Source organism: Muntiacus reevesi, chromosome 15, assembly GCF_963930625.1.
Source record: "Muntiacus reevesi chromosome 15, mMunRee1.1, whole genome shotgun sequence".
Classification (NCBI taxonomy): Eukaryota; Metazoa; Chordata; class Mammalia; order Artiodactyla; family Cervidae; genus Muntiacus; species Muntiacus reevesi.
The window spans coordinates 28646167-28661670 of record NC_089263.1 but is presented as its reverse complement, the minus strand read 5'-3'; the positions used below and the strand labels follow the sequence as shown (position 1 = coordinate 28661670).

The window sequence follows — 15504 nt, the reverse complement described above, 5'->3', positions numbered from 1 at the left end:
CTGCATTTTATATTTTGATTGTATTATGAACCTGTTTCTGACTGTCTCCTGTAGGTATAAAGGAAGCCATTTGCTCACTGGGAGGGTCTAAGAGCCAAGATTGACCAGGTCTCACCCGATGCTGTCCCCCTAGTGTTGACTGCTGCATTGGCCTAAGTCAGGCTCTTAATAAGTATTTGCCAAGTGAATAAACAAACATTTCTGTGTATGTGGTGTTTTCTTCCTTTGGATTCTTTTAGATAGATTCCCAGGAATGGAGTTTTGGATCAAAGGAGATGAGCATTAGTACAGTTTCTAAACTGTGCTGAGTCTTGGTAGATGGAGGTTCTTTACCAACGGGCTGGAGACCCAGGTGATAAGAGGGCTTGGGTCAGTTTGTGGTGTAGTGAGAATGCAGCTGGGAGATGAGGCCTGACTCCTGTGGATGTGCACGTTTGCAGCTCTAGCCCCTGTGCCCAGTAATGCGCTTGCCTGCCAGGGTGGGCCCTTAGTAAACATATCTTGAGATGAATTAACTTTATTGTGGGACTTTTCAGAGCACCAGGGAAAGAGGGAGAGAGAGAGGGGAGAGGGAGAGAGGGAAATCCCTGGGGTCCACGGGCAGGGACAGGTATCTGGGGCCCATCTCCCCAAGAGTTGACTTCTGGGTTTTGGGCTGTTGGTAGTCTGGGCACAAAGGCTTGTGGGAACAGCTGGGGCATCACATGGTTCTCCTCGCCAGCTGTCAAGGGCTGAATTCCACCTCAAGCTGGATGAGGCATGGCCTGGTTTCCATTCTCTAAACTGGCATCTCAGGTCAGGGCGCCTAAATGCAGCAGATGTCTGTCATCTCAGAGGACTGTGCCCACGCAGTTCTTGTCTGCCCTCCCAGCTCCCCAGGACATTCCTGCAGTTGTGTAGGGACAACCAGAATGGCTTTCCCAGATGTTTGGCTTGATTTCTCATGTTGGGATTGGTGCCATATTTGAACTAGAATTTTAGCAGTCTTGAGGCAGTAGCAGTAGCTGAACGTAGGAGAGAATGAGTCAGATATTTGAGTGCTTAACTGTATTTCAGGCACTGTGCTAGGCATCTTGGACCATATTGAGGCCAGGAGGTTTTGCCTCTGCATTCAAGGAACTTAGAGTAATGAAGAACACACAGGGAGGGCGCCACTGCCGTGGGAAGCCGTCCTGGGCTACATGGTGTTCTGAGTTCCCCATTCTGAGTGTGGAGAGAACATTCAGTCTCAGGTCAGTAAGCCTTATTTGGGTTTTGTATTGGGTTTTGCAGACTGAGTAGGAGATGGAGAGACCAGTGTTATGGGAGACTCAGGATATGACCCTGGCGAGCCTTCAGACAACAGATGTGACACCTGGCCTGTTGGATCCTTGCCTGGCGTCTGCTCTTATTCTTTTCTGAGCTGGGAAGCTTTGCCTCATTTCTGCTCCTTCCAGCATGGTTGAATGCCTGGTTCTCCAGAATGTGGGACTAAAGCATTTTAAATGTTGATTTGGGTAGGGTGGGGCAGAGATTGATCCTCTCTGGGTCATGCTGGTGGTGGTGATAAGCCTCAGCACTGCCTGGCTCATTTGTCACCAGGTGGGTATAGCTCAGTGGAGGGAGTTCTGCTGTTGGACTCCTTGAAGTGCCCTGTGTGAATGAAGACAGATCCCTACTTGCCTTCCTCTAGGAGGGGGCAGGGAAGATTCTGAAACTGTGAGCCATTAGCTAGACCAGCCAGACTCATTCTTTTAGGTCTCCAAATAATGTTGGTATCTCCATGGACATTAACAGAGCATGAGGTGGTTGGGGATATGGGGGTTACTTAAAAAAGAAAGTTATTTGAGTCATAAAGTTCTGTGGGAGGTGAAGAAGGCTGCCCCACTGTCAGGAGACCCATGCCCATGGCCATCCCCGAGGGCATCCCCACATGCTGGGTTTCCCACCTCCCCAGATCTCCCGCCAGCCCTGGCTCTCCCAAATGGTATTTACTATTATTATCTAGAACAAACCCATTCAATACAAATATGATGTGAGCCAGATACATACTTTTAAGTTTTTGGCTGACCACATTAAACAGGTGGAATTATTTTAACTAATATATTTTATTTAACCCAGTGTATCTATATTTCATCATGTGGCACTAGCTGTATTTCACATGCTCACGAGCTGTGTGACTAGTTGCTGCTTAGTTGGCGGGGCAGAGCCAGGCTGACTTTGCATGACCGAGTAAGACTGGAGCAATGAAGAGACTAGTTTGTGGCTCTGTGTTTAATTAGGACTGAACAAGGCCCAATCTCAGTTCAGTCTGTTTAAAAGATATCAAGGGGAAACAGAGGCTTTGTGGAATTCTGCCGATTTTGCTGTTTTACTTTTAATCCTGCCTGTCTTACAACCTGTGTGTACTTCTGTCTTTGGGTTTCAGCTCCCTGAGGGGAGGACCTTTGGGGATTTTTCTGCCTCCTTGATCTTGGCACATGCCTGGGAGCCATGTGCCCCCAGCAGCCTTTCACAGTTGCTTGGGGATTGAAGTCAAGATGCTTTTACTGATTTCTAGGTTTTTTTCTTTTTATTTTTGAAGAAAACAAACCCCAGTTAATCTTTGTCTTGAGATAATTTTGCTTGCCTTGTTGACCAGATTTCTGTAACATGAATAATATGCCAGACCTTGAAAGCATGTGATCTGAAAGTTTTGCCCCAGGAATTTGGTAAGAGATGATTAAGAGGTTACTAATTGTTCCTCAGTCAGATTTAATACTCAGAAATTTAAAGGGGGAACAGCTTTCTTTCCTTTTTAAAAAAACAACTTGTACTTTGATTGATTGATTGATCAGTTGGCTGAACTGGGTCTTTGCTGATTTTGCCCTAGGCTTTCTCTAGTTGCGGAGAGAGGGAGCTACACTTGGTTGCGGTGTGCGTGCTTTTCGCTGTGGTGGTCTCTCTTGTTGCAGAGCGCTGCTTCCATAGTTGGAGCGCGTGCACTCAGGAGCTGCAGCACACAGGGTCAGTAGTTGTGGCTCACGGGCTTAGGTGCTCTGCAAGGCCGAACCTGTGACCCTTGCGTCTGCAGGTGGGTTCCTGTCCACTGTGCCACCAGGGAAGTCCGGGAAAAAGCTTTCTTGTATCAGGCATATTTCTCATGGTGCCTGCATTTCAGGAAACAGCTAGAGAGGTCAGTGCTTAATCTGACTTCTCCCTGGGACAGGATTGGAGACCAGGCAGGGGAACTGGTGTGAGGACTAGAACACACACGTGCATGTGCACACACATGCACACACTGTCAAAACACACGCACTTTCCCCTAAGCTGGAGGTTGGAAGACTATGGGTTCAGTATAGACTCTATGAAAGGAGGGAGGGGGAGGGACCGGGTGGGCTTTGGGCTCTGACTGGGCTTTGTCCCAGCCCCTTACTCTTCCAGTCACTGTCTCCTCTTCTCTGGGAATGCTGCATTCTCTTTGTCTTGCTTCAGGGCCAGGCTGAGCCCCTGTTGTCCACCCTGCAACCAGATTGCCACTCAGACTTTTTAGGGCTGCGCTTTAGAGTTCTTGGGCCTGAGCTCATCTCCTCCCCTCTCTGAACCCTGGCGCCACCCCACCCCCTGCTTATCCTAGCCTCTCCGCCTCCATTCCCCTGCCAGCCTCCCCATGAGTGCTCTCTCTCCTCTGCCTTTGCACAAACTCTGCTCTCGGCCTGAAGCTGCTTCTTTCTATCTTGTCCTGGCCACCACCTGCTTCCCCTTTAAGACCAAGCTCCTGCATCACTTCATGGTTGTTTGTTCATTCATTTCCTCACTTATTTATTCAACAAAAATGTGTCTGGCACTGAGCTTGATGCTAGAAAAATGGAGACATCTCAGACTTTATGTTTATTGGACAAGGAAGACATTAAGCCAACAATATGAACCTTTTGAATCTATAGGTAGCAGTTTTCTTAAACTTTCAGTACCTGACTCTTGTCCCGTTTCCTCTGATTGATTAATTATCTTCCCTCAGCATCTCCAGTCACACCAGCCCCACCTTACCCACTCTGACCTCTGTCATAGCACTTAAAACACTCTTGAAATCACTGATTTATTTTTCCTATCTTTCTCACAAGCCCTGATTCCAGGTTCCTGATAGATGTTAAGAGTAAATGTTGATTGAATGTATGGATGAAATGATGACTTGGCTGATAGTTGGAGGGATTTTCTGTAGGATACCCAGCAATCATGTAGTGAGTGGTTTCCCTTACTAGGACCATGCCTGCAAGGGTCACTAAAAAGAGTCCAGGTTGTAGCCAGAGCACTTGGAGATCGTCCTTTGCTTGTGGACAGTAGAGGTTTGATCTCTGACTTGTCACTTGCTTTAGGCCTACAGAGCACTTTTCCAGATTGCCTCTGACCCAGAGGTAGAATGTATGGGTTCTAAAAGCATTGTGTCTGATGTCTGTACCCCTTACTGGATGCCAGTGGTTGTGCTGTGGCATCCTTCTCTTTGGGACTCCTTTGTGGGGGCAGCCTGGAGATCTGTGACCCACACTTGCCATCTAGTTTGTTAGTTAATAGCTAGGTTCAGCATTTTGAGTTCCCTCTATATCTTGGTTGATTTTTTTTTTTTTTTTAATGTACATAGTGAAGGTCACTGTGGTATATAGTTCTTCGAGTCTGGACAGATGTGTAGAGTTGGGTATCGGCTCCCATAGTCATGACGCAGAGTAGGTCAGCCCCCCGCCCCAGTCCTCTCGCGCTGCCCCTTTGTAGTCAGCCAGTCCTTTCTCCCAAGCCCTGGCAACCACAGGTTTGCCATCTGTCCCTATAATTTTTTCTTTAGAAGAATGTCACGTAAATGGAATCATGCAATATGTAGCCTTTTGGGGCTGGCTTCTTTCACATATGCATGTAATATTCATGTTGTGTGAATCAGTGGTTTGCTCCTTTTTACTGCTGAATAGTATTCCATGGTGTGAACGTTCCACAGTTTGTTTATCCATTCACTGGATAAAGGACATTTGGCTTGTTTTAAATCTTTGGCAATTACGAATAAAGCCTCTGAGCATTTGCATGCAGATTTTGTGTGAATATATATTTTGTATTCCTCTTGTGCGAACACCTAGGAGTGGGGTTGCCAGGTCATTTGGTAAGTGTATGTTTATAAGGAATTGCAACACTGTTTTCCAGAAAGCTGCACTGTTGTATATTCCCACCAGCAAGGAATGAAAGTTCTAGTTGCTCTGTACCCTTTCCAGCCATTGATATTTTCTACTGTTTAAAAATATGGCCATTGTCATAGATGTTCCACCTAGTTTTTTTCTTTTTAATTCAGTTCAGTCACTTAGTCGTGTCTGACTTTTTGAGACCCCATGAATCGCAGCGTGCCAGGCCTCCCTGTCCATCACCAACTCCCGGAGTTTACCCACACTCATGTCCATCGAATTGGTGAAGCCATCCAGCCATCTCATCCTCTGTCGTCCCCTTCTCCTCCTGCCCCTGATCCCTCCCAGCTTCAGGGTCTTTTCCAGTGAGTCAACTCTTCGCATGAGGTGGCCAAAGTATTGGAGTTTCAGCTTCAGCATCAGTCCTTCCAATGAACACTCAGGACTGATCTCCTTTAGGATGGACTGGTTGGATCTCCTTGCAGTCCAAGGGACTCTCAAAAGTCTTCTCCAACACTACAGTTAAAAAGCATCAATTTTTCGGCGCTCAGCTTTCTTCACAGTCCAACTCTCACATCCATACACGACCACTGGAAGAACCATAGCCTTGACCAGACGGACCTTTGTTGGCAAAGTAATGTCTCTGCTTTTTAATATGCTATCTAGGTTGGTCATAGCTTTCCTTCCAAGGAGTAAGTGTCTTTTAGTTTCATGGCTGCAATCACCATCTGCAGTGATTTTGGAGCCCCCCAAAATAAAGTCTGACACTGTTTCCACTGTTTCCCCATCTATTTGCCATGAAGTGATGGGACCAGATGCCATGATCTTAGTTTTCTGAATGTTGAGCTTTAAGCCAACTTTTTCAGTCTTCTCTTTCACTTTCATCAAGAGGCTCTTTAGTTCCTCTTCGCTTTCTGCCATAAGGGTGGTGTCGTCTGCATATCTGAGGTTATTGATATTTCTCCCGGCAATCTTGATTCCAGCTTGTGCTTCTTCCAGCCCAGCGTTTCTCATGATGTACTCTGCATATAAGTGAAATAAGCAGGGTGACAATATACAGCTTTGATGTACTCCTTTTCCTGTTTGGAACCAGTCTGTTTTTCCATGTCCAGTTCTAACTGTTGCTTCCTGACCTGCATGATTAATTATATTTTTTTGTTTATTCCTGGCTGCACTGGGTCTTCATTGCTGCGTGTGGTCTTTCTCTAGTTGTGATGAGGAAGGGCTGCTCTCGTTGCAGTGTGCAGGCTTCTCATTGAGATGGCTTCTCTTGCTGTGGAATGTAGGGTCTAGAGCTCAGGCTCAGTAGTTGTGGCATGTGGGCTTTGTTGCCCCACGGCACGTGGCATTTTCCTGGACCAGGAATGGAACCTGTGTTCCCTGTGTATTGGCACGTGGATTCTTAACCACTGGACCACCTGGGAAGCCCACCATCTAGTTTTTAATCTGCAGTTTTCTTTGCTCACTTTCTTGGATGCTGGCAGGATTTAAATACCATTATTAGATTTGATTTGGCAGGGATGTCATCCATACCTATATGAGATTTGATTTCTTCAGATAGAATTCATAGGTGCTCAGAGTGAAAGGGCACTGAGAATATCAAGCATTCCCAAAACCTTTTGAGGAAAGCATTAAATTGTATCATTCTGTAACTTTAGAATTTAAAAAGATTTCTTATCATTAGGATTAAATTTTTTTATGTAAAAGTTGCTGTTTTCTTGACCATTTGTAGTGAATACAGGTTAGTAATCTTGAAATTTCTTTGAGTTGTTCTTTTTAAAAATCATTTTGTATATTTATTTGTTTTGGGCTGTGCTGGATCTTCATCGCTGTGTGGGCTTTTCTCTAGTTGCAGCGAGTGGGGGGTCTTCTCAAGCTGCAGTATGAAGGCTTCTCATTGCAGTGGCTTCTCTTGTTGTGGAGCATGGGCTGTGGGGCATTTGAGCTTGAGTAGTGTGGCGCATGGGCTTAGTTGCTCCGAGTCTTGTGGGTTCTTCCCAGACCAGGGATGGAGCCTGTGTCCCCCTGCATTGACAGGCAGATTCTTTACCACTGAGCCCCCAGGGAAGCCCCTCTTTGACTTCTTCTTAACTCTCCCTGCCATGTGTCAAGGTGTCCAAGGTGTCCAAGTCTGTCCTCACAAAACATAAATCTTTTTTTTTAAGTTGTTTATGCTTTTGGTGACCATAACACTTTTTCCCTCTCCCTCTTATAGGCCCCTAATCGTCAACTCATGACTTACTGGTTACAAGAACTTCAGCAGAAGAGATGGGAGTATTGCAACAGCCTTGACATGGTGAAGTGGGACAGCAGGACCTCGCCGACTCCTGGAGAGTTTTCTCAGGGCCTCGTGGCCAGAGATAACACAGGTAGGTGAGAGCTGGAGGGCTCCCTGTCAGTGCTTTTGCATTGACATTTGGTGTATCAAGTCAATTGGGCAGAAGAACTGAGAATGAAAATAATGATGATGATCCCTTAGGAAGGGGCAGCATCCCATAGTGGCTGAGGGCCTCTGCTTTCATGTACAGACTATATGCAAGCCCAACAACAACCTCAGGAGTCAGGCAAGGCTGGTGCCCAGCACCCTAAAGAGATGGTACTGCTGAGGCCAGTGGGTAGCGAGCCGTTGTGCTGAAGATGTCTGACCCCAGGACCAGCCTCTCTCTCCTCCCTCTGGAGGTGAAGCACCAGCACCCACAGTCCTGTGCACAGATGGGTGTGCCCACTGGGAAGATGTTCTCAGAGCTCTCACTGTGATTCCCTGACGCTTCTTGGGAAGACGTTAAACCAGACGATAAGACTCTGGTTCTGTTTTATCTTGGACCTGTGGCATTTTCACAATTCATACTAGGCCCTGGCCAGTTGCAGCGTGGAGATAAAGTGGTTTTATATTTGAATATCAAAAAAAATTAAAGCCCTATGATCTTCTCGTGACTGTTTGGTTGTGATTACCCTGTTAGAATAGTAGGAGGATAGTTATTCAAAGCCCACCCTCCAACCTGGCTCCTGCAGGGACTGTGGAAGTGGAGATGGGGGTTGCTGTACTTGTGGCTCTCTCTTCATAGAGGGCCCAGAAATAGCCAGCCCCTGGGCCTGAAGTAAGGTGTGAGAAGGCCAGGCAGCATTTCTTAAGGAGTGCACTTTGGAATTTAGCTGGTATTGGGTGGTTCTCAGGCCTGTAAAGAGGTGTGGTGCGAACTTTGTAACACCTTCGAGACCTTCACTTGGGAGAACACAGGCTACTGTAGATTACTGGTGACCCGGCAACGTGTGCAGTTGACTAGTTTTGGAAATGAATGCCTTCTTGGACTTTTAAAACTATTTTTCCTCCAAATTCCTGTTTTACTGCCTGCCTTGTTTTTAACCAATCAGCAGGCTAACCCTCTGCTCAGTGAGAAATTACTGTATACTTCATACCTGTTAAAATGCTATGCAGTGAGAGTTCTTAGGTCATTTTCATGGATGACTTAACACCAGCAATAGCAGGAGCTGAAGGGATGCCTTCCTTTTCAAGCCAAAGCCCCTCTATGTTTAGTTCACACATCTCCTCACTGATGACTGAGTTTTTTAAAAAGCCACTATTATAGAGCTTTGGATCAAAAGAATCCCCATAGCTCAGGATCGGTCACTGGGAATGTTTGGAAACCCTGCTGGTAAGCCAGCAGTATTCAAGGCAGTAGCCTTTGGCACAGGCGAGCCTGGCTTTGCCTTGGTTCCTTTATTCTGAGGACACCAAGTGTTTCTATCTAAGGGAGACTCAGGCATTAGACCAAGAGGAGGGCCACAGGAATGGCACCTAGCCCTACGATCTCTTCATAACACACATCCTTCTTTTAAGCTGAAGTACTGAGGCTGGGGAGCCGGAGAAAACACCTGCAGCCCCCTTTGGTTCTCTGCATTTGGTTTGGGGACTGTAGTGTGGGAATTTAGAGTTGGCATCCTCTGGCATTTACTCATTCAGGAAGCAGATGCCCATGACAGGCCTGGATTCCCCTCACAGAGTTTCTAGTCCAGCAGAGGGAAGAAAAAGTGAGATCACATGAGAGGGAAGGAACAGGGTGCCAAGGGCCATGAATGGCTTAAGCACAGCTTTGGGGTCAGTGGGGACCCTCTCTGAGACCTGAGGATGACCAGGTAAGAGCAGCACATTGCCCTCCAGGACTAGAAGGAGGTGAGGCTCGAGGAGGAAGGCAGTGGGCAGGGAGCCAAGCTGGGGAACCCACCCAGGGCCAGGGTGGGGAGGGCTGGACTGTGGGCTTGGGCTTCTGGACTCTCCTAAGAGCAGTGGAATGCCTCTGAAGATTTTATGTGTAGACATGGCTATAATTTTGAACTTTCTGCCGATTTTGTAGATAACTTCTGAGAATAAATAGTGAAACTTTGGATGACCAGGTGATTTGTAAGACTGTAGTTATTCAAGAAGACAGAAAGTCTAAAGGAGGAAGTCAAGAAGAAAAGGCTAGATTTTACACCCCCCCCCCCTTTTAATCATCATTTTAGATAAATTGGTTAAAAGATAAAATGTGTTAAGGTATGTTGTGGTGCTCTGTGATGTTTCTGAAGCCATGCTAGTAGTCATCTGCTCAGCTTAGCCTAAATCATGCTAACTCTAATAAGATTGAAGGCATATGCTTTTATTACTCTGATTTGCATTAAAAAATGAAACTTTTCCTACTGTCCTCTCCATGTTACCCAATTTTTGGTAACGTCTTCATTTGTTGCTAATGTTGTCATCCATCAGTACTTGCCTCACACCTAAAGTCAACATGGGGAAAGGTACATGAAGCTCACGTTTCCTGGACAGGCAGCTCTGTCTGGTGGAAGAATCCCTGTGGGCCTGGTTTGAGTCTTGTCTCTGATGTTTACTGTTTGTCAGACTCTTGAGTGTGAGTTGTTATCTCTCTAGTTAAGGGTAGCGGACTGCAGCCTGTGGAAATGAAGTTTTATCGGAACAAAGCACCACTCATTTATTTTGTGTTGTCTGTGGCTGTTTTTGCACACCAGTGGTGGAGTTGAATAGTTGTCACAAGACCATTTGGCTCACCAGTCTAAAATACCAGCTACTATCTGGCCCTTTAAGAGGAAGTTTTTTTTCTGACCCCTACTGTAAGGTCTTGAGTGTCCCTCTTTTTGAGCCTTAGTTTTCTCAACTGTGAAATGGAGATTGTTCATTCAGTCTTTCCCTCCGGGCCTTCTTATATTCTAGGCATTGTGCCACTGCCTGGGATATAAAGACAGGTGAGCTGTGGGCCATGTTCTCAAAGAGTATGTGGTCTAGTGAGGGACCCAGACGTAAAGAGGCCTGCACAATGCAGTCTGGTAAGCGTAGGGGCCAGAGGTGGGCACAGGAAGCTTACCTACATGTGCATGTTGGAGGGTGGATGTTGGCGGTGTCTGCGAAGGCTTCCTGGACTAGGAGATGACTGAATTGAGTCCTGAAGTCAGGTAAGAGCCAACCTTGTGAAGCAGGGAGTGTAAAGGCCTGGAGACCCTGGAGATCAGGGCCTGATGCACATGTAGAGAAGGTGGGCAGGAGTGACAAAGAGAAAGCTGGATGGATGATCAGGGACCAAACCTGGAGGGGCTTGTAAGATAAGCAAAGGCACGACCAGTGATTGGGTTGAATGTGCATTTGAGGTGATTAACCATGGCCAAGAGGGAAAGAATGGATTTCTTGGCAAGATGAAAGTTAGAAGGCTGGTCCAGCCTAGAAATCACAGTAGCAGGTAGCAGCAGAAAAGATGGGAAAAGTTTGCAGAGGTGGAGATTGTGTAGTGAGAGAACTGGAGGATTAAAGGTGGGATTTGCTTTGGGGGAGCAAGAGGGCAGAGGGTGCTGTCCAAACCCCAGGCCCAGGCAGTTGGCTGGATGGGATTGGGAGGAATACTCACCATAGCCTTGTCCCTCACCCGCCCCCGTCCCCCCATAGTTCTCTTATGAGGATCACGTGGGAAATTGCATTGTTAAGTGTAAAGATACACATTATATTCCAATCCCAAAGAAGGGCAATACCAAAGAATGTTCAGACTACCACACAATTGTACTCATTTCACATACTAGCAAGGTAATGCTCAGAATCCTTCAAGCTCTAGGCTTCAACAGTATGTGAACCAAGAACTTCCAGATATATAAGCTGGATTTAGAAAAGGCAGAGGAACCAGAGATCAAATTGCCAACATTCAGTGGATCATAGAAAAAGCAAGAGAATTCCAGAAAATACATCTACTTCTGCTTTATTGACTACACTAAAGCCTTTGACTGTGTGGATCACAACAAACTGTGGAAAATTCTTATAGAGATGGGAATATCAGAGCACCTAACCTGCCTCTTGAGAAACCTATATGCAGGTCAAGAAGCAACAGTTAGAACTGGACATGGAACAACAGACTGGTTCAAAATTGGGAAAGGAGTATGTCAAGACTATATATTGTCATCCTACTTATTTAACTTTATGCAGAGTACATCATACGAAATGCTGGGCTGGAAGAAGCACAAGCTGGAATCAAGACTGCTGGGAGAAATATCAATAACTTCAGATATGCAGATAACACCACCCTAATGGCAGAAAGCAAAGAGGAACTAAAGAGCTTCTTGTTGAAGGTGAAAGAAGAGAGTGAAAAAGCTGGTTTAAAACTCAGCTTTCAGAAAACTAAGATCATGGCATCCTGTCCCATCACTTCATGGCAAGTAGATGAGGAAAAAATGGAAACTTTTTTTTTCCTGGGCTCCAAAATCACTGTGACAGTGACTACAACCACGAAATTAGAAGACACTTGCTCTTTGGAGAAAAGCTATGACAAACCTAGACAGTGTATTAAAAAGCAGAGACGTTACTTTGCCTACAAATGTCCATCTAGTGAAAGCTATGGTTTTTCCAGTAGCCATGTATGGATGTGAGAGTTGGACTATAAAGAAATCTGAGTGCCAAAGAATTGATGCTTTTGAACTGTGGTACTGGAGAAGACTCTTGAGAGTTCCTTGGACTGCAAGGAGATCCAATGAGTCAATCCTAAAGGAAGTCAGCCCTGAATATTCATTGGAAGGACGGTGAAGCTGAAGCTCCAAAACTTTGGCCGCTTGATGTGAAGAGCTGACTCATTGGAAAAGACCCTGATGTTGGGAAAGATTGAGGGCAGGAGGAGAAGGGGTTGATAGAGGATGAGATGCTTGGATGGCATCGTTGACTCAATGGACTTGAGTTTGAGCAAGCTCCAGGAGATAGTGAAGGACAGGGAAGCCTGGCGTACTGCAGTTGATAGCGTTGCAAAGAGTTGGACATGACTGAGTGACTGAGCCACAACAACAAAAACATACACACACGTATACGTACATATGGGCTTCCCTGGTGGCCCAGCAGTGAAGAATCTGATTGCAGTGCAGGAGATGTGAGTTTGATCCCTGGGTGAGGAAGAACCCCTGGAGAAAGAAAAATGACAACCCACTCCAGTATTCTTGCCTGGAAAATTCCATGGACAGAGGAGCCACGTGGGCTACAGTCCATGGGATCACAAAGAGTCAGACACGACTGAGCAACAAACCAACAACAGCAATACATGCATATATGATATTATCATTTTCAATCCCTTAGGCTTCCATTCAGCTGCAATTAATGGAAAACCTAGTAGGGACTTAGAAGTTGAGATTTCTGTCTCAGGATGGCAGTTCCTGGTTGGCAAAGCTCCCCCCCACCAGTGCCATTGAGGGATTCATTCTGTCCTCCTTTGGAAGTGACACCCGTGTCAAATAGGAGAAAGCCTTCCTAGAAACTCTATCACTTTATGCCTCATTAGCTAGAACTGTCACAGGACCAGCCCTAGCTGGAATGGAGTTTGAGGAGGCAAGTGTTTCAGCTGAGCATGTGGCCACCGTCGAAACCAGGGTCTGTGAGGAAGAGCTGGAATGGAGTTTGGATAGGCAGTTTATTGCCCACATTAAAATTGTTTTCTAGGGTTCATGTTTCCAGAGGAAGAGTCTGTTCATCTGTGTGATTGGAATTTGCAGCCGTATATTAGTCAGACAGGTATTAGAAAGTGGGATGATTTTGTCACCGTTTTATCTGGTCTGTCCGCCTTTCATCTGCAGTCTGGCCTCTGAAAAGTATGACATGCCTCAAATGCCTCTCTGTGTGTCTTCCATGTTTGGATAGATAAAGACCTACTTTCAACACAAAGGAGTAATTTGCAAAGATAAAATCAAGAATCTGCCAACCTTCAGAGCTGTTGGGAAAGAGGTAGCCAGAACCCAATTACAAGATGGATGTGTTGCATGTTCTGTATACTCCATTTCCCATCTAAACGAATAGGCAAACAAGTAAGGGAAAACAGGACTTTGTATTTTAAGACTTCTTGAGAGTTCCAGAGTACAGAAGCCCTTAGGATCAGAGGAGGCTTCAGTGCCCAAGTGCCTGTTTGAGTTCAGGGGTATTTCTCACAGAAGAGGGTACGGTGAAGACGGTTTGAGGGATGACCGCACATTTCCTCCTCTGAAACAGCTGCGAGAGTAACTGCCGTGGTGCCGGCGGCTTGTGTGGGAGCAGGGGGAGGGGAAGGGAAGTGGCCGGTGGGTCCAGTCCTCCCCCAATGTGTGCTGGGCGCTCTGTGCATGTGCTGGGACTGGAGGGAGGGAAACCGTAGGGTGGGGTGCAGATCCCACATTGGCAAAGCCACAGGAATTCTACCAAGTCATTTAATGTCCCAGTTCCCCAAAGTCATCAAAGAAGCTGTGCTTTTATATAATCCTGTTTGTAAAATTCTACAGAATGCCAGGTGGTGTTGTGATGTGTAAGTCACGGTGATTATCAACCTCGAGGCTGAGAGGCAGCCTGATCTAGTGCAGAAAGTGCGTAGAACCTCGGGCACACACCGTTTCCCCGCCTGGAAACAAGATGCTCCCTGAGGTTCCTTCTGGATTGAAGTTTCTGTGATTCCTGACGTCGGGCTGTGACAGGGAGGGAGATGATGAGCAGGGTTAGATTCCAGCTGTATCTCTGGGGGAGCCCGTGGGAGCCTCCTGAAGAAGATCTGCAGGAGACGGTCCACGGTGGGCTGGACTGTGGTGTTTGTGGAGACGGGCCAAGCCCAGCTTTGGGTGGCATGGGGTGCAGTGAATGTGGGGGGTGGATGGGGGCCCTGAGCATGACGCAGGAATGCATGGAGGCGTGAGAAGGCAAGAGAGAGAAGCCCTGGGTTGGGGTGTGCTCCCGCATCCATCATTCAGGGGGTCTCTCAGGGGCGAGGTGGCAGGAGACGGGGAAGCGGGAGGGATGGTGAGTGTAGATTCTTAGAGAATGGCAGGAGCCCCGCTGCCTCCTGCCCAACGTCCTCAGCCCGCAGCAGGCCCTTCCTCCGCACCACGGCAGTCGCCCTTCATTTCTTCCTTCAGCCGTTTACCAGTGTTTATCGAGACCCTCTCTGTGTCTGCTGTGGGGTATGTGGCCGTCAGCACATCAGACAGGGGTCCGATTCTCACAAGATTTACATCCTTGGCGAGGCTTGGGAGAGAGCGGATGGACAAGTCATTAACCAGACACATGGGCTGGTCCACCCTGGGGCCTCTGAGACCCGGGGGCTTGCTGCCTCTACTTCTTTTGGGGTAGATGCACACTGCTCCCTCACTTGGAAGGTAACTATAGTGCTTCCAGCCATTCCGTCACAAGCTGGGTTAAACTCACTTTGATAAAGGGGAAAAAAAGCTTTTTCAGGTTAACCCCACTCTGAGTGGCCTCCAGCTCCCAGTGGGGACCCACAGGCTCTCTCTTATAGTAACCTTGACATGGGAATGCCTTTCCCCAGTGCTCTTTCCTCATTTCTTGGATGGTGCTGCACTTGGCTCTCTGTTCTGCCCTCTTCAGGGCTGCTGGCGGGGGGCTAGGAGCAGGAGAGGAGGGGAAGACTCACGCAGGTGACCAGATGTGAGCAGGAGCCTCCCCTGTGTGCGGCGCCGGGGGCCCCTGGTGTTAGACTGCGTCCAGTGGGAAAGACTCCTGGAGATCTGGGAATGGCCACACTGGGATGATAGAGGCTCTGCTGGAATCAGAACCCAGGAAGGTAAAATTTGTAGTCCAAAACTTGCTCAGAAGTGTCATTTAGGCATTTGAAAATTTTCAAAAATAACAAAGACCTAAACATCAAAACTCTTCAAGCACAGACTCTTCCCCACTGCAGCTGCATAGTAAAGCACATGTTTGTGAACCCAGTCCATCCTCTTGAGGCTTCAAGGAAATACTCTCCTGTCCTAGTTTGTGTCCTCCTTGAAGCGGTCCCCTGAATGCTAATGTTGGTACATGTATTGAGGAGAAGCCAGCAGCTCCGCTTTTAATTAAGGAAACCTCCACGTGGTCTTTTAAAAACCCAAAACCAGACAAACAGTAATAGCTAAAACCTGGAAATGG

The 15504-nt window shown here is 47.0% G+C and overlaps 1 protein-coding gene across 1 annotated transcript in view; it reads left to right on the top strand.

The window, feature by feature from the left end:
• The window catches only part of TBC1D2B (TBC1 domain family member 2B), an 88683-nt gene that overhangs the window by 15030 nt on the left and 58149 nt on the right, over positions 1–15504 (top strand). The window contains exon 2 of the mRNA XM_065906451.1: positions 7330–7483. Coding sequence (XP_065762523.1) covers positions 7330–7483 — 154 coding nt within the window. The remainder of the gene's footprint in view (positions 1–7329; positions 7484–15504) is intronic.